Genomic DNA, 18,371 nt, shown 5'->3' on the forward strand with positions numbered 1-18,371 from the left:
TAATGCATAGAATTCACGTGATATTTTACAAGTATCAAATTCCTAAATAACTTAGTTATTTAACCTAGCATTACATGCTACTTCCTGTGGGTCCCACGATCCACACAATCGATACATCAATCATGTCACAAACTGGGGGATACATACTGGGGTATTGGTCTGGCGGTTTACAGCGTGCAGCGCAAAACGCACCATCACAAGAACGTGCCAGGAAGTCATGGACGGTTAGTGATGATGGGATAAGGGGGCAAGACTGATCGTGTAACACTAACACACGCAACTCCACTACTCCATCACTCCAATTTCTCCACTTCCCATGAGAGACGTGGGTTAGGCTCAATAACTTGTATAAATAGGTTATCCTCCCTATTTTGAAACAAGACAAGACAACAGAAACCAAGTGTTGATACAACCGTATCTAAACACCAGAACTGATAGCTTATATTCTGCAAGCCAGTTCAGCTTTCTGATACAAGTCATACACAACCAACACCTCCACAATCTCAACACCTTCTTCGCTTCCCTCCCTAAGATCAACCCCATCTCCTTCACTTTGTGATCGAAGCAAGTCTGGAACGGCCATTTATTGGTTTAGGCCAGAGTTGTACAGATTGATTTCTCGAATCACGAGCACTCCCGTGCAGTGCATTTGTTTAGGGTTTAGATTCATTTCTCATCAACACACCCCAAATTACCAAAAACGGCAGAAATAGTTTTCACCCATAAACAAACATCTATCACAATCAGTGATTTCTATAGTTACTAGACTTACACTTGCCTCTCCCCGTTATGCTTTATAGTAAGAAAGCACATCACTCATCTTACAAAGTCTTTCTTTAGTAAAACATGATTGAGACCATCCTGTTTTACTTATATGAAAATGGAAAATAACTCATTCTTCACAGAAATAAAGTGTTGTTAGTAAACATATATCCATGCAGAATGCAGATCATTCAAGTAATTTATGACTCTAGTGGATGATTCGACGCGTTGAATCAATTATTACTCACAACAAACGATGCGTTTAATTTTTGTAAAAACTCATAGCACATATTACACAATGCAAAGTGCAAAGGCTCACCACCCTTGTTAATGCTAGATAATTTACATCAAAATGAATTGATGAATATTGCATATTTAATAGGTTCAATATAGAGCATCTTATACCCAATGGTCTCGCGGAGGCTATCATCAAAGGTTATAGATGGTGCCTAAGGAATAAGTTATGCGTACCAACCTATCTTTTATTGCTTTGGGGATATGCAATATTACACGCATCTTACTTAATTCGTTTTTAGAACCCAATATTAGTTAATCTTTTCTGCGTACCAGTTGGTAACTGAATTTAAGCCTGACATTTGTGTTCTTACGCATTTTTGGTTGCACTATATATGTGCCATTACGACTCCACATCGTACTATGATGGGTCTTCAAAAATGATTAAGTAATTTTGTTGGATATTTACTCTCAACAATTATCCGCAATTTAAAACCTTTAGCAGGAGGTCTCTTACTGCTAGATTTGCAGGTTATCACTTTAATGAGACAGTCTTCTCGTCGTTAGGGGGAGATAAGAAAAAGTATTTTCTAAGGGAATGACATGAACTGCCGTGGTGTGTTCCCACTGTGTCTCATATTGATTATTGTACTCCACAAATGTAAACGTGAAGTGACAAAGAATAATCAATTTTCAGAATGTACACTGATATTGCTTAAGTGACAAGATCACACATACCAACTGCAAATATTCCTTCAAGGTTAGAAATCCTCAGTATGGGGTACACCATAGACTAAAGTGTTGCAACTACACTAGGTGGAAGTGTAGTTGAGGCCGTGGCTCCATAAAGGAAGATGGAGAGACCACCAGGTTCGATCAATGCTCACCTAGAAAGGAAGTAGATGAGTAAGGCACAACCTAATTTGTATCATTAATGAAATCATCTCATTTGATTGTCTCTGACTATGTCCATGAATCAATACTGGAGGACGCTCCGAAGTTTAATGATTCCAGAGAACAATGAAATCCTAAAGGATTATGAGAACACACACGAGTCAATGGAAAGATCGTGCGAGAATATTAATGATTATTTTTATATATAGTTGCTCAAGAAAATAGAGCACGACGAGATCAAACCATGCTTTTTATTGTTTAATGTCAACAAAAAGCATATTTGGCCTACACAATCCAGGTAGAACTTGGTTCTTTGACAAATATACAGGTATTTGGTGTGGTAGTGCTAACCAACCAAGTGTAAATCCTATGGGACATACATGATTAATTTGTCACAAAGCATAGTGATAAAAAAGCAGTCTTAAAGTATTAGACTCGCCTTGTGGCGCGAGGTTTCTCAGAGAGCCCTGGAATTGTTCTCTTGTAATGAACGTTATAGCGTTCCGCTACTTAGGTAGCTTGGTAATTTCAAAAGGACTTGAAATGCAGCATATGTATGTGGTTGTTACGTATCTCTGACAGAACCAAGAGATAACAGATATTTACAAAAGTACTGGATAGCCTTTTGTTTCCCAAATCAAATGACTCTAAACCACGGAGTGCATTTATAGTTATATATAACGCTCACTTATAGATTGAAGAAATCGGGTGGATGTGGTATACCCGTCTAAGTGGCTATTTGATTTGGAGGGGGTAGACAAGTAAGTTATTTTTCCTTGTGTATTCATAAGAAAGTTCCTGATTTGGAATTGTAGTTATTTATGTTGATGGTACATACATGATGTGTACGCTTGATGTAATAAGAGACCTTAAAAGCTATTTAAAATCCGAATTTGAGATGAAAAATCTAAGGAAAGCTCGATCGAATACTGAGCTTGTGATATATTATTCCACCAGTTTGCATATGTCTAAAGTTGTCAGGAAATTTAACAAAGGCATGCATCCTGATAGCACTCCCATGATTAGTCGAGGTTCAAATGTAAGTAAGTAACCATTTCGTCCAAAGGAATATGACGAAGATGTGTTGGAAGATGAAATTCCCATATCTAAGTACAATAGACGCATTGTTTTACTTAGTATAATAATGTACCCGATTAAATTTTACATCCTCAGGGAACTTGTTAGCTAGATATAGCTCCGCGCCAGCGCAACGTCATTGGAATGGTATAGTGAATGTAATCATGTACTTAAAAGTAACCATTGACATAAATTTATTTTATCCCTACAAAGACATTAAAAGGAATTCTAATGAAAGTGCAATCCAAAAGTTGTGGATTATGAAGGAACAGTAATCTCTTTTCCAACGAAAGTAATCAAAGGGAGATATGATAGATTATTTTCTAGGTTATTACCGATATTCAGTTTCGAAAATTACATGACTAAAGGAACTATCTGGAACAACTCTGAAAGTAATCAGGGGGGATGCCGACATCAGGGGGAGGATCCAAGGATATGATGTCGACATACTTTACTTCGAAATTGAAGTTGTGTTGTACTCTTTTTCCCTTCAATCGATAATAGTTTTTCCCAAAGGGTTTTATTACTCGACAAGGTTTTTAGTGAGACAACACTAAAAACATCAAGTATGTTGAACGTTGAATACATAAAGATCGTTGTTGATATTACTGGAAATATCTGGATCAAAGAAATGAAACGCGATATTCTGTTAAGCAACGTAACTTCCAGAATCAACAACATGGTCTTATAAACATTCATGTCACCAAAGTAAAGTGTGATAAACTCCTTTTGACCGCATTAGACTAATGAAAATTGTCTGACATCAGGGGGAGCATCTAATGGTGTGTTGAAATATTTTCCTTCACCGAGGTTACTTTTTCCCGCGGGGTTTTGTTTCTCGGAAAGGTTTTTAATTAGACAACAACAAACACTGGGAATTAACTTCCCAAGTAAGGCTATTGTCTTTTCCAGAAGGATTTTCTTCCTAAGAAGTTGTGAAGCAACTAATCAACTTCAACGAAGCAAAGTGATCATCTGCAACAGATCACCTTTACTTGCATCTTCCACGTTGTACTCTTTTTCCTTCGTCAAGGTTTTGTCCCACTGGGTTTTTCCTTGTCAAGATTTTAATAAGGCAACGTATACACATCCAACTATGTTCAAAGTTTACTTAATATCGTACTCTTTTCTTTAGTTCAGGTTTTTGTCCCTCTGGGTTTTCCTGACGAAGTTTTAACGAGTCAATTAACTTAGACTCGTCGATCTTTGAAGATCGTATTGCATGTGATGAACTACATGTAGAGTACGAGACAACATGTGAAGTACTACATATGAAGATTTGTACCAAGGTTTTGTCCCACCGGATTTTTCTTTGTCTAAGTTTTAGTGAGGCAATTGATTTTGGCGCAAGTCATTAAGGAGAGGACGACATTTGAAGAACTACATTCGAAGCACTATGTGGAAGCACTGGATATGAAGTTCTATTGGACCGCACAAGGGGGAGTGTTGTAGGGCCTATGGCCCATAGATGTGCGGCCCATCTATATAGTTAGGGTTCACCTTCCATGTATATAAAGGATACTATAACTATGTAATAAGGTTGATCCATTATCAATAGAAATCTCTCATATGCCTCCTTCTCTTTTGTTTTCCTATAATTCTACTGAAACAAATTGTGGATTATCTTATTTATCCCAAAACCGATAGTCCTCTAATGCCTTTTCTAATTTGGGATATTCATGAGATCATTTTTGTACTAAATTTTAGCAAAACATTACCATCATCCTTCGGATTATTTTAATGTCCATTAGCTTGCCTTTCCAAATTTGGGATACAAGCACAAAGGATTTGAATACGAATCTGTGAAATAATTTCCTTCCTTAAGTTGTTGGCCCAAGTATTCTTTTAGGTGTTGGCCCAAGTATTCACCACTAGATGAATCTAAGTTCCATGAGTTTCTAGATTAGCGCTTAACTGGGGGCCCTGGAAAATAGTTAGGGGCCCCTATCTACAGGACAAAAAAGTCATGAAATAATAATTGGTGGTTACTCCTTGTCCTAATTCTTTTTAATGGCTAAACTGCCCATAAATAATCAGTGTTAATAGTTAGTTAAATTAATTAGTGTGCTTAGATTAAAATCAGGTTTTAGAATTAAAATTTGAAAATAAAAAGGGTTTATGAAGAAATGTTGTCATCTCAAAATGAGGGTTATGAAAAATCGTCATGGTAATACGATAATCCTTGACGACTCTAACAAGGATCGTCATCCAAAAATTTAACACGTAAACGGCCCTCAAATACCAAATGACAGTCTGCAATTTTTTCAGATTATGAAAAATTGTCATGGTAATATGATAAAGCCTGACGACTCTAATAAGGGTCGTCACCCAAAAATTTTACACGTAAACGATCCTCAAATTCCAAATGACGACCCTATGATAATTGGTAACGACACTCTGGTTGCGAATGACGACTCTCTAATATTTAAATTAACGACTCTATGATAAATTTTATCTGTTTATAGTGTCGTGGAGGAAAGCATGACTTAAGTTGACGACCCTATGCTTTCTTTGTTTTTAGTGTCATTTTGGAAAACATTATTTGGAAAACATAACAAAGGCCCGTTAGGTTCAAAGCCCTTTGTACCAAAATCTGATATAATAACTACAAACGTTATTTGGAGTCGTCATATATAAACTCTATGATAAGTGAAAGGGTCGTCAACTTAACTTAAGTTAACGACTCTATGTGATGATAAACTTAAATTAACTACAAACGTTATTTGGATGCACATTAATCGTACACGTGTATGCTATTGTTAAAGTTACTCTTGAACTTAGCTTCTAATCTCTGGATTTTTCTCTATAAGAGCCTTTGTTCCTTGTTTCACTTGCGGACTCTCTAAGGGGTCGGTCGCAAAGAATTGTCGTATATTTCCACAAATGACGACTCTTTAAGACAAATGACGATTCTAAGACTTAAATTGAGGACCCTTTCAATTTTCAGGACAGAAAGGCTGTTTGTTTTTCGTATAGAGTCGTTAACTTTTAAAAAGGATCGTTCGTAAAGAATCGTCATATGTTTCTATACTACGGTAACGACTCTAAACTAGAGCAAAAAAAATGAAAAATAAGAATTAGGGTCGTTATCTCCCTCCTCATAAATCCTAACGATTTTTCATAGTCTCTACATGCATATGGAAATCGTTAGGCTTTAGAATTTTAGGGTTGACAACCGTTTAACTATAACTGATTTTTTTTTTTTTCGTGTCGTTAATGGAAGAGAAGATAGTTAAGAGAGGGAGAGAGAGCGGGGAGGAGAAGAGACTCTGATTTTTTTTGTTAAAAGATGGAAATGAAATGGAGGCTTAGGGTTAAGGGTGAATAGAATTTTAAATTTTATTATTAGTGAAGGGCAAAATAATATTTTGCCTACATATTGGAACCCCTAAAATAAATGGATTGGGTCTAAATTCGGTGAGGCCCCCAATTATTTTCCAGGACCCCCAATTAAGCGTTATTCTATATCTTATGGATTTTACTTTTTTTATTTGAATTTGAAAGAAAAATAAATTATATGGATCTCCCATGAACTCTGTTCTGGAATCTATACAAAGTCGTTGTATTGATAATGTAGAGTACCGACAGATATTTACTGCAGGCCATATGGGTAGTTCCTAATCTTTAAACCAACCAGAATACGTAGAATGCATTGGTAGAATCAGTGACCCTCGGGGGAAAAAGAGATTATGAGAATAATCTAAAAAAGATTGTGGGTACGAGAACATGTTTTCGCGGTATTATCTGATTGGATTAAAGATCATTACAATGAGATCGTATATATGTACAAAGTTTAGATAATATAAAAAAAATTGGCAAAGGACGGAACGACATCACGATTAGCCAAATTTATAGAATTTAACGACACTAACGAAATCAAAAATACAGGAAAAAGTTCTACATCTAGATTCAAAGTATGTACACGTAAAGACTAAAATGAGAGCTTGAGCCGGGGTCTTCACGGCCCCGGTGATACCTAGTATATTACAAAATATAAGAGACTTGAGAACATGAGTCGAATCCAGAGAATGACACTTTCTGGCGGAGCTATGGCATTGGCTATAGGGTGGGCTTAAGAGTGAAATTCACACATCTACCATGGCCCTACTCAAAAATGGCTATGGAAAAAATGACTTTTTCTCTTGTTGGTCACAAGGTCTTCTGCTAAGTATGAGTGTTTTATGATGTAGCAGCTGGAATTGAGAGGGAGAGAATAAGCCATTATTGTGCGGTTACTCAATATCAAACCATCAGATTGTTGTCGAGGTCAACAAAGTACCTTCTCCAGAACCAATGTTGCTTCCATACTTCAGAGGCATCTTCTTCAACCAGGATTTGGTTTGTGTCGGGCATGAAATAGTAGGCAAGAAAACTCATAATCACCCCAAAGAAAGCGAACAAGTATAAGACATAGAACTTGAATAGGTAGACCATAGAGGGGAATACCAAAGTCATGGAACCCGAAAAATTCCAATGCACTCTTGAAGACAATTGCTGACCGCATGACCGAACCTCCAGTGAGCTGTTAAAACAAGGGGAGAGCTATGGCCATCACACGGTACGGCCTGTTCTGTGTTTGAGACATAATTTGCTTCTCACTTCCTTTCGCTGACTTTGATGCTTCATTCGCAGCTAATAAATCTCTGAACAGTATATTAACGCCGTCATTGGTGCCATGGAGGCGTTGGAGCAACTGTTTTGCATCGTCAAACTTACCTAACTTAATCATGGTCATCGGAGTGTCCGGGAGTAAGAAAGATCCGATAGAGATGATAGCAGCGGGAATTGCAGCAATGCCTATGCTAACTTTCCAGCCCCACCCACCTTTGATACTGTTGGTGCCGCAGTTCACAAGATTGGCCACAAAGATACCGATCGCGATCATCATTTTAAAGGCAATATTCAGGGCGCGTAAGCAGTTTCTATGAGCGAAACCCATCTCGGACATATAGACTTGAGCACCCTGCACAAAAATAATGACACGAAATGAAGAGTATCGACAGTTAGAAAGTCATTTACTAGGCAAGAAATAAAAGAAATGGTGAGACTATCTTAATTGATTATTGCTTGCTTTGATTTTGGCTACTGATCTACTGTTCTCCATTTTGGCACCTCACAGAGGAACAAATTAAGAAGGTCAGTGTTCACAATCAAAGCAAACGATCATACCTGTCACTAGAAATGCAATGAGAGTTCAAATCTTTTACTAAATGTTAGGTGGCTTATGGTATGATGATGAACTAAACCCCCCCTACCTGTTTGCATAAAAACTTGTATGAATTTTATGCAAACAGGTAGGGGGTATGAAACAACATATACTGACATCATACACAGTGTCAATGTAATTTTTTTCATCGCACTGAACAGCATTGAATAGAGCGAATGAATATGCAACGGCCTCAGTTGGTTTATCAAATCTTTGTTGCACCTAGTTTAATGATCCCGCTCCGAGTAAAGAAAAATTTGCACGTGAAGGATTCACATGCCAACATCTTTTGACTTACAAGAGACAAAATATAGCTCAATAAAGAAAATGTCTACTATTGGCTTAGGCTAACACACAACAAAAGGGGTTCTCAAGATAACGGGATACAAACCCATGGCCTTCTGTATCTAGTAGGAGAGACGATGACTAGCATCATACCTCGTCTCTGAGTCTCTGACCAACGTTAGAGAAGTTCAATCTATGATGGAACATGATTTAATAAAAGAAAATAGACAATATACCTGATACCTGATACATTATGCCAAAACCCATAGCGAACAGAATTGGTCCTAACATGTACATAAACTGGGTGGTGGTGAGAGTAGTGACCACTGAACCTAAGGAGACGAGTGCTCCGGACAAGATCATTTGCCTTCTCATATCCAGTCTACTGAAATCTCGTTTTCTAATATCTATCCCCATGGAACCGAAGATGTAGAGAGTTGCAGGAACCAAAGACATGACCATAGAGTACAGTACAATGTCATCATAGGTGAAAGCACCATACGGGAAGAGATTGGTCATGAATCTTGTTCCAAATATAAGCCCTCCTGCAAATCCATCACATTTATTTCATGAACATCGAGCATTTTTATGTAAGGAAAAGTAAATACTTGCTAAGGCATAAGGGGGTGTTGGTAATTTGAGTTTTTTTTTTTATGTGAAATCTCTAACAACAAAGCATCTCTGTTCTGGTAGTATCAACAATTGTCTGTTACCATCCCAAGCTACTAGCTAATAATAATGTCAATACGGTTTACTAGAAACATGTATGAGGTAACGTTTATACAACAAAACCATATATATGATCAGTTTTTTTATTCTTCCATTCCCTCAAATAATTAACCGCAAGATTAATCAAAGCTCTAATTCTTCTCAACGCATGCAACATAGAATTAGGCAAAAAAATAAAATAAAAACCCTAATCAAATCGAACTACAGTCTAGTTAGCAACCAGTAACGTCATCGTAATGATAAACCTTAATTCATCACTATTATATAAACCGTAAATCCTAAATCCAATAAAAGTCTGTACATAGTACATACCTATGATGCCGGTCATATACCCGATCAAGAAACCAGAAGTAAAACCGATAAAACAAGCCATGAGGAAGATCAAAGACATCTTCTTATTCTCGTCCGATTTCTCAACGTTCGTTCTCATTTTTGACTCAGCCGAGTACCTGTACTATTTTTATGTCTCATTAACATTAACATATTGTATGATTTGTTCCCGACGGAAAAAGATTACCAAGAGAGATGGATTTCTAGCTAAGCCGGTGAATTTAAGTAGTTAAGCATCTTCATTTGGCGGTCGTTTTAAAATTTTCAACGTTTTCAAGTAACTCATCTTTTATCTTGCATACGGGATCTTTTATTTTCTACGAGATTCTTTCTTATCAATTTTCGTGAAGAAGTATTTTTCAAAGCCTTGTTTGGAAACATTGTCAATATATCCAAAAAAAAAAATATTCTAAGATACGAACTTAAAGTGATCGGATGGGGTAGTGAAAGAACAATTTATTTATTCATTTATTTGACGTTTCCAATCTATCATTACCTACGTTTTCAAGTAAAACCTTGCAAGACCTACAGGCTTCCGAAATTGAACTGCTTTAAAACCTGGAATGCATCATTATTTAAGGGTTAATACAACTGACCAGCCTCCATTAGGGAGGAAAATACAAGAAACTTGATTCAGAAAATAAAAGATATAACACCATCCTGCTTTTACACGCTATGTAAGTATAAAATCTCTACATATTGTTTCTCTGAGCAAGTCTGTTCACCTTTACTAGCCACCACAAGGCACACCCTCTAAAAGGGATTTGAAGTATACGCCTTGGAACTCTGGAAGTCAAATTCATTACTTCGTTACATAAAACCAAAACAACAATAGGTGTAAACCGTAGTACTTGTAGTAGCACAGTACTTATTTGCTATCGGGGAACTTGGCGTCGTAATTCAGCGGTAACTGTAGGAAGACACAACACAGAAAAAGACACAACACAAACAAGTAAGATTTATATCAATCCACAGTCATGCAGTTAGGCATAAGAGTGTGTGCATATTAAGTACAGACGGAGAGGGAGAGACTTACCATGTATGCTGCAGTTATCATCTTCCCAGCAAACCATCTCCCATGAAGAGCACGCTGCGCACTCATGGCTGATGTTGTAGTATCAAACCGCAAGTACACATGCCCAGCACTATTCCTGTAAGTGGATGACAAACATAAGACAACAAAAAATAGTCTAAAGAAGAACATGTCTAGAGAAAATAGTTGCATACTTGTCCACAAAAATATGTTTTACTGCCCCAAACTTTGAAACTTCATCTTGAACGTCATCTTTAATATCCAAATCAAAATCAGATTCAGTCTGCAAATGCAACATAAACATTCAGTACACAAATGGATCATGACCGAATGCAAGCAAATCGAAGGAGAAGAGCAATTTTCGCAAACCTCAGATGTTGGATCGAACATATTCTTCAGTATTAGGCATTCACTTGGGACACCCACAGAATCAATAGGAGGCACAGATACTGCAGTAACCGGAAGGGAACCTGGTAAACCAGGTAGTGCAGGTATAGAAGCTTGTCCAAGTGCAGCAGCTAGTGGGTTGATGGAAGGTGCAACACCAAGAGCTGATGTTGCTGGCAGAGCAAGGGAAGCTCCATTTACAACAGGAACAAGGCTGCAGATGATAAAGTCACTTAAAAGATATAAAAAGAGGTAAAAGGAGAAGGAGAAACAGAGATAGCTAAGCAGCAACTAACCTTGATGTGGTGCCACTTCGATCTAACTTCGACATTAGAATGGCTCTAGAGCGGGCATTCCAAGTCTGTACATGAAAAGAAACTAAATTATCAAGTGCCAGTAATTAGCCATGTATCAAGAGTTGAGATTTACGATTGGTTAATTCAAGGATGACAACATGTAGGAATACTAACATTCATTCACAACTATAAATATATCGTATGGTAATAACATGCTAGAAAAACATCTAGGTCCTTGATAACTGCAAAAATAAAATAAAATAACATAATATAGTAATAAATATGGTAGACGTTATCAGTCCAACTAGCATGTTACTACTTTTTGCAGCAACTGCTAGTAGCATGATACCAGAAGGTCAACAGAACAAACAATGGATAGGTCAATTACCAGCAGTGTGCATTACCTATAGACACAAATTTCAGAATATTTGGCAAAATGTCTTGATTTTAACCACATTGACATAATCTATCTCCCTTATTAGTAAACTGAGGCAATATTAACTAGTCAGAGAGATGAAAAATGATTGATTATATTGGGGTCAAAAAGCTTTGGCTGAATTGCACGTATTCTAGAGAACTTCAAAAGATACTCAGCAGTATACACAAAATTCAGTAAGCTAATTTATCAACAGCATTGGATCCTGTAGTCTATACCACCTTTCTACAACATATTGATAGAGATGATTCGAACAACACACTACACAAAGAACTTCTGCAGGCACTTAGTAATTGAGAAAACAACCCCGAAAAGCATGAAAAGCTTGAGAATGATCACAATGTGACAGAAGAATAACTTTTGGAAACAGATGATATTCATTCATAGCTTCATGCCACCATCAATAAATTAGTCTTCAAAAAGGAAAAGAAAAAGTAATCATAACTAACCAAGCCTCCACCATCATCATCATCAAAATCACCAGCATTAACGCCAAATTCTTGCATCCCAACTTGATCCGACACAGCTGATACCTACAGGCATGAACAGGCAACAAAAACTTGGTGAGCCAATAAAGTGCAGTGGTATAAGACATGATATTGATCTAATCTATGAGAGATGATATTCATCTCTCATTATAAAATTCAGGGTCTACTCTTGCTCCAATTGAGCTCATTAGGGTCTACTCTTTTATCTGTAATGGTTTCTCCTATTATTTATCAAACAGAAAAGAAATAAGAAAAAGATAGTTGCCCACCTTGATGATCCTCCCTGCAATGTCTAATTGTCCATTCAAATTCTGAGCAGCTCTAGCATCTTCAAGACGTGCAAACTGAACAAAACCAAACCCTTTGCACTGCCCAGTCTCCTGGTCAAGAGGCAACTGCACCAGCTCCACAGCACCAAATGGTTCAAACACCTGGAAATACAAAATCAACCCCAAATCAGCAAGTTTGGACATCGGACATCTTACCTATTACTCAACAGATCACATAGTAATCCTTACAACAAAAGGAATGGTATAGCATAATCATCAGTAACAAAGAAAGGGTCCAATAGCACATCTAAATCAAATGATTTATTTCCAGATTTTATATTATTACTGATTGGATATAGCATAATCCCGTGTTTTTGGACTAAATTAATACACATACAGTTACCATCATATCATTTTAAAACAAAGGGCCAAGCCCAACATACACATCTGCAAGTACCCAACAGTAATTGACTAATTACAGTAAAACCTCAATTTCAGAATAACATTGGGACCATATAAAATTGTTTTTATATAGAGGTAATTTTACATAGATTAACCCAAGTTGTGACCTTAATTTTTTTATTCATATATATGAAGTTTATTCCTTCATAGAGAATTGTTATACATAGGTTTTACTTACTAGAAACCATTACCATTACACATGTAATCAAGTGTTGTAGGTAACCTAACATATTAGCCCATAGCTACCTCTAACATTACCAAAGCAATCAAGATAGAAAGACAGATAATGAGAGATAATGCAATAGTCTCCTGTTCTAAAGGTTGCGTCAAGTCGTGAACTGCATAAAAAAAAGTCAAAAAAATAAATAGAAACAAAACAAAAACCTACCTGGCGAAGTTGTTCTTCTGTGATGTTGAAGTGCAAATTGCCAACATATAGCCTCCGAGCTCCTCCCGAATAAGGTCCAACAGAACCGCCTGGTCCTACTACAGCTACATTTGATTGAACCAAGTTCTTTTCAGCCTCCGATGGTTTAACCATTACCGGTTGGCCAAGAAGCGGCTGACCAGAGAGTGCTATAGCCATTGGGACAGACATTGAATCATAGAATTCTATATACCTGCAAATCAAGCCACACATGCAAAGATGTGATCTGACATATACAGTAATATACAGTATATAGAAGTTAACATTAAAAAGCAGAAAACTTACCCAACACCTTTTGAACGTCTTGAATTGCGGTCCATTATGAGGCGGACATCCCGTACCTGATGATCGTTTAAGTAAGTTGACAACGAGATAAAACAAAGAAGTAAGATGCATAGTGACATTTGTGAGAACTCACTTACAAAAAGACGATCTTACAAAGATACTCAGTAGTTTATGGTATTGCACCATGAGAGGCAGCTATATGATATTGCCTGTCACGTTGAAGTGCCAGCATTAAACTCACCAGTTATAAAGAATGTAGTGACAGATGCACAAGAAACACTATACTACCTACACCATACTATGCTTGTGACATTGAGAACATGACAATGAGAACAACAAAACTACATTGTAGTGACTTATCGCTAATTCTCAAAAATAACCATATTAGCAGTTGAAAAGATACAAAACCATGGCCGCACCACACACCCTCTAGCATTCTTTTTCTCTACCATGAGTATCACATCTTAAGCCTCGACTAATTTAATTTGGGGTACGATGTACGAGAAAGCTTCGACAACTATGGATGTGTTTTAAGGCTGGTACACAAGGGCTACAAATTTAAACTCATAGTAATATGTTACTGCCCATAGAATTTCATCCTTTTGAAGAGCTGATAATTGTAACTGCTGTTAAGCCTTCTGCTCTGTTCGCCAAGCATCATCTATTTACAATCCTATAACATGATCACTTCAGAATGTATGCGTGTGTATGGTTGCACAAGAACTTTGATGAAAATTCACTATTAAGATAATGAATTTGGGTGATGAAAATTCACTATTAAGATAATGAATTTGGGCTATTTCAAACATTAAACTAGACTACAGTAATAAATTGAAAAACCCAAAAAACTGAAGAAAACTTATGTATACGCTGAATGCTATGGCGTACCATAAGCATGAAACACAAAAATGTACTGACCTTGCCCGCCCTTGAAAAGAAATCGTACACATCTCTCTCATCTGCCTTCAAACAAATCTGTTGAAATTGTTGGTGAAAGTCAGCAAGCAGGCATAAATTGCTCAAACTATAATTGAGCATGAACATACATGGCATTTATAAGGATACCTGATAAGCGAACACAGTTCTCTGATCTCTTTCAGGATCGGCCTCAGGCTCCGCAACTTCTTCCTTTTTCTCCTTGTAGCGTCTGCAAGAGAAAAAAAAATCTTGGACTTTAAAGTTGCGGTAATAATGGAAGTTAAGCTGAACATCATAAATACTAAGTTATGCATTTATAACATGAGAACTGCTCAGAAGTTTAGAACTAGGAGCAAATATCCAAGTGTTGCACGAAGATCAAATCCACGGCAATTACAGAAGGGAACTGCAAGAACACAAATTCAAAGCTGTTAACCAGTTGACCTTCTATTCCACACCAGATAAGAGGAACAGAGTTTGTACTATACCTCAAACACGTAGAGCACATAATGAATATGCCAAAAGGAATACGTCAGAGCCACATATCCATAAATAGAGATAACTAAAATCCTGGGGATACAAGCATGCAAAGAATTAGCATGCAATCAATGTTTATTAGACTGAAAACAGATACTGCTAACCAAGTAAAGCATCCTTACGTTCTCCCCGGTACCCGGTACTATGACTGACCAGTTATGACCAAAAAATTACATAACATCTAACAATTTTTGGTAAAAGTTCCATAACCTAAGGATATTGTGCCTAGGCTTCACTCTCCCAATTTTCAGCTTTGCCCACAAATTGTCAGAAGACACGGGTGCTGAGTATATGACTTAGTAGGAAATGCCGAGCATTAGGTGCAAATAATGTGCAGAGTCAAACGACAAGAAGGAGGTGGCGTGACGAATGCCTTTTCTTTAGAAAAACAAAAACAAAAGAAGCAAGAACGTACTTAAAATGCTTTGATTGAAAAAAAAAATCATAAGAAAATAATTAACTCCGATGTTAGACCAAAAAAAAAAGATATATAACCAAAGAAAATCCAAGTCAAAGCAAAGAATATAAAGATTGTTGAGCAAGATGTGTCAGATTGGAAAGAAACAAGATCAAGCTTAAAAAAGTTAAAGAAAACTTTGAAAGTTGGAACTAAGAACTCAAGCACTGACTCTAGCATATGTTTCTTTCGTAAGTTGAGAAGAACGAAACCGAAAACAAACTGCCCCCTTAAAGAACGGGTGACTTCCACAAAGAAACAAAAATCAGTTCAAAATGGCTGCAAAGATCGATGGTTCTCTTATTTGAAATGGCAATCGTCCCACACACATAACCAATCCCTAACTAATGATTCGTTTTGGAGATTCAATGGGTGCAAAAAGGTCTAAAGCCCTACAGAAGGCCGTGCAACGTTTTGAATGCACATGCTAAAATGTAACCTAAAACAAATCATTATATATTAAGGGGCCAAACACCCGTTATCCTCACATGCACATCAGAAGATGAACAGATGAAAGTGCTTCTCAAGCAAAGACCATTAACCCCAACCAGCAATTCTGCAAGAACAAATATAATTAAGCTATTCTTGTTCTGTCATGGAGGATAAATGGGTAATAAAAAGAAACATGCCATCACCATGCACGTCATAACCTCTGACATCAATAAAACCAACTTCGCTAAACAAGCTACTAAGGCAGATTTCGGAAAATCTACGAGGAACAAACACTTATGACTCATGACCTGAGTCCTTGCCTGGCTCAGTTGCCAGAATGACCACCTGAAGATTTCCCTAGCATATCTGTGAGTTCCCAGAATCTAACATTCAATAATCAAAATTTCAGTAGTACTATAAAAGTACAAGTATATTAAACTCTGCTCCAGTACCACAGACATCCAAACAGCACTCACAGACATGCATATATGCATATAGTAATAAGTAAATCTGTATTAATTGACAGACCTATACTAAGGAAGGTAAGAGTCGTAATTAAAAAATGAAATACATCCATAAGGCCACTTATGTCGATTAAGGAGGAATTGAAGTGTCGAAGGCTAATTGGCATCAATCAACATTAAGAATAAGAAAACAGCTCTCTATTTAGGTTTGAAGCCAATACCCAGTAGATACGAAACCAAACACATATACACAACAAAGATGTCAATCCAAAATACCTTCATAAAGTACTACTTACTTTTAATATTCAATCCAGGAACATTGCAGAATTAAGTGAAACCAAACAGTCATGCATGCAACACCTATCATTTTGAACTAACATCACTGGTTTAGGGAACATTGCAGAATTAAGTTTATAAAAAACAAAATAGGATTGGAAACAAATGTTACCTGCTTTCTCGTTCCCTCTCTCTTTCTCTTTCTCTTTCTCTTTCTCTTACCCTTTCTCGTTCTCTTTCTCTACTCTTCTCCCTTTCCCGTTCTCTTTCTCTACTCTTCTCTCTGTCCCTTTCCCGTTCAGCCTCTTTATCACGATCACTACGCCGTCTTTCAGAGGTGCTGCGACGTGACCGATCGCGCTCTTTCTCGCTCTCAAGGTCGCGCTCTTTTACCTTATCACGGTCCTTATCTGTGTCTCTATCCCTGCTGCTTTCTCTTTCCTTGCCATTCCTATCCTCCGTCCGTCTATCCTTGTCTCTATCTCTGTCCCTATGCTCTCTGCTGCTTCTATGCCTGTCCCTTTCACTCCTATCTCCATCTCTAGACGACCTGTGATCAGGAGATGAACAATGGCGTGATGAACTCTTCTCTCTGCGTCGATCATGGTCCCGAGTGTCATCTCCAGATCTTGCACGTTTAGACCGACTATCTAGATCATCATCGTTCTCATCACTCCTGTGTCTAGAACTCTTTCTATCTTTTTCCCCTGATTTCACAACATCATCACCACCACTATTTACTGTATCTTTCTCCTTGGCTTGTGAGATTTCAACAGTTTTTTCTAAATACTCAATTGCATCATCAAAGTCCATCGAGGAAATCAAAAAAAGCTCAATTCGACTATCTTGGTTTCTTCAATTACTGCACAGCAAAAATTATGAACTCGGATGAGAAATTTAACGATTATACAGGAATTTTTTGAACCCAAAACCCTAGAAAATTACAAGAACCTTCTTAAAAAACAGAAGAGAAATAAAGAATCAAAAGACAGTGTTATTAAACCTAGAATGAATAATAATGAAGGAATCAAAAGAATTATCCATAAATTATTACCAGTATTCTAGGGTTTTTGAGAATCTGCAGAGAAATTTACCTCAAAAACCTCTTGAGAAGTCGCGCAGGAGCGAGAAGAGTTTTCGATAGAGTCTCTCTCTCCCTTCTTGCTCTCCCGAGTCTAACAAACCCCTGGATGGCTTACACGGTTTCGTCCGGCAGAAGATTTTCTTATGGAAAATTTGCTAGTTGGTCCTAAGCCCATTAAGTTAGTTATAGTAGGGTCCCACCGATTTTTAGACTTATCACTAGATCCATAATTATTTGAAACTAGTAAAATGATCAGCTTACCCCAGCACTATTCAGTGTGAAATCAATCACCTTCTTGCGGTTTCTCTTTCCCGTACAACCACCTTCTTGCGGTTTTTAGACTTCACATTCAGAGATTTTCAAAGAGAAAAAATTTTCTCTTCACAGAGAGAATAGAAACCCAAATTCATTTAGAGATTTTTGAGACAACAGATCTCAAAAATCATTCAGAGAATAGTTTGCAAACAACGATTCTGATTCACAAGAATAGAGAAAAACCCTAAAACCTATATTCTCTTCCGATAATGGTTAAAACAAGAAAAATCACAAGAACAATCCAAGAAGAAGAAACAATAATGGATGATAGCACTGCTCCTAGAACAT

At 37.2% G+C, this 18,371-nt stretch overlaps 2 protein-coding genes across 3 annotated transcripts; both read right to left on the reverse strand.

Annotated features, from left to right (window-relative positions):
• Window positions 1–6,765: 6,765 nt before the first annotated feature.
• On the reverse strand, window positions 6,766–10,047 carry LOC113291339 (sugar transport protein MST6-like). Its single transcript, XM_026540887.1, has 4 exons — window positions 10,018–10,047; window positions 9,500–9,636; window positions 8,702–9,003; window positions 6,766–7,930 (listed from the first exon to the last, which is right to left on the reverse strand). Exons 2-4 carry the CDS (start codon window positions 9,615–9,617, stop codon window positions 7,493–7,495), a joined length of 858 nt encoding a protein of 285 aa, XP_026396672.1. The 5' UTR covers window positions 9,618–9,636; window positions 10,018–10,047; the 3' UTR covers window positions 6,766–7,492.
• A 3-nt stretch (window positions 10,048–10,050) lies between these two features.
• LOC113291324 (RNA-binding protein 39-like) lies at window positions 10,051–17,909 on the reverse strand. 2 transcript variants are annotated; one of them, XM_026540874.1, is made up of 13 exons: window positions 17,779–17,909; window positions 16,857–17,546; window positions 14,666–14,747; window positions 14,519–14,575; window positions 13,601–13,656; window positions 13,277–13,508; window positions 12,427–12,588; window positions 12,119–12,202; window positions 11,234–11,298; window positions 10,920–11,151; window positions 10,745–10,833; window positions 10,554–10,668; window positions 10,051–10,427 (listed from the first exon to the last, which is right to left on the reverse strand). In XM_026540874.1, the coding sequence occupies exons 2-13, from the start codon at window positions 17,495–17,497 to the stop codon at window positions 10,386–10,388; spliced, it is 1,857 nt and encodes a 618-aa protein (XP_026396659.1). In that variant the 5' UTR covers window positions 17,498–17,546; window positions 17,779–17,909; the 3' UTR covers window positions 10,051–10,385. The 2 variants fall into 2 exon arrangements, with proteins under 2 accessions (XP_026396659.1, XP_026396663.1); XM_026540878.1 differs by having other exon boundaries at window positions 17,739–17,882.
• Between the last annotated feature and the right edge of the window lie 462 nt (window positions 17,910–18,371).

Source organism: Papaver somniferum, chromosome 1, assembly GCF_003573695.1.
Source record: "Papaver somniferum cultivar HN1 chromosome 1, ASM357369v1, whole genome shotgun sequence".
NCBI classification, from domain to species: domain Eukaryota; kingdom Viridiplantae; phylum Streptophyta; class Magnoliopsida; order Ranunculales; family Papaveraceae; genus Papaver; species Papaver somniferum.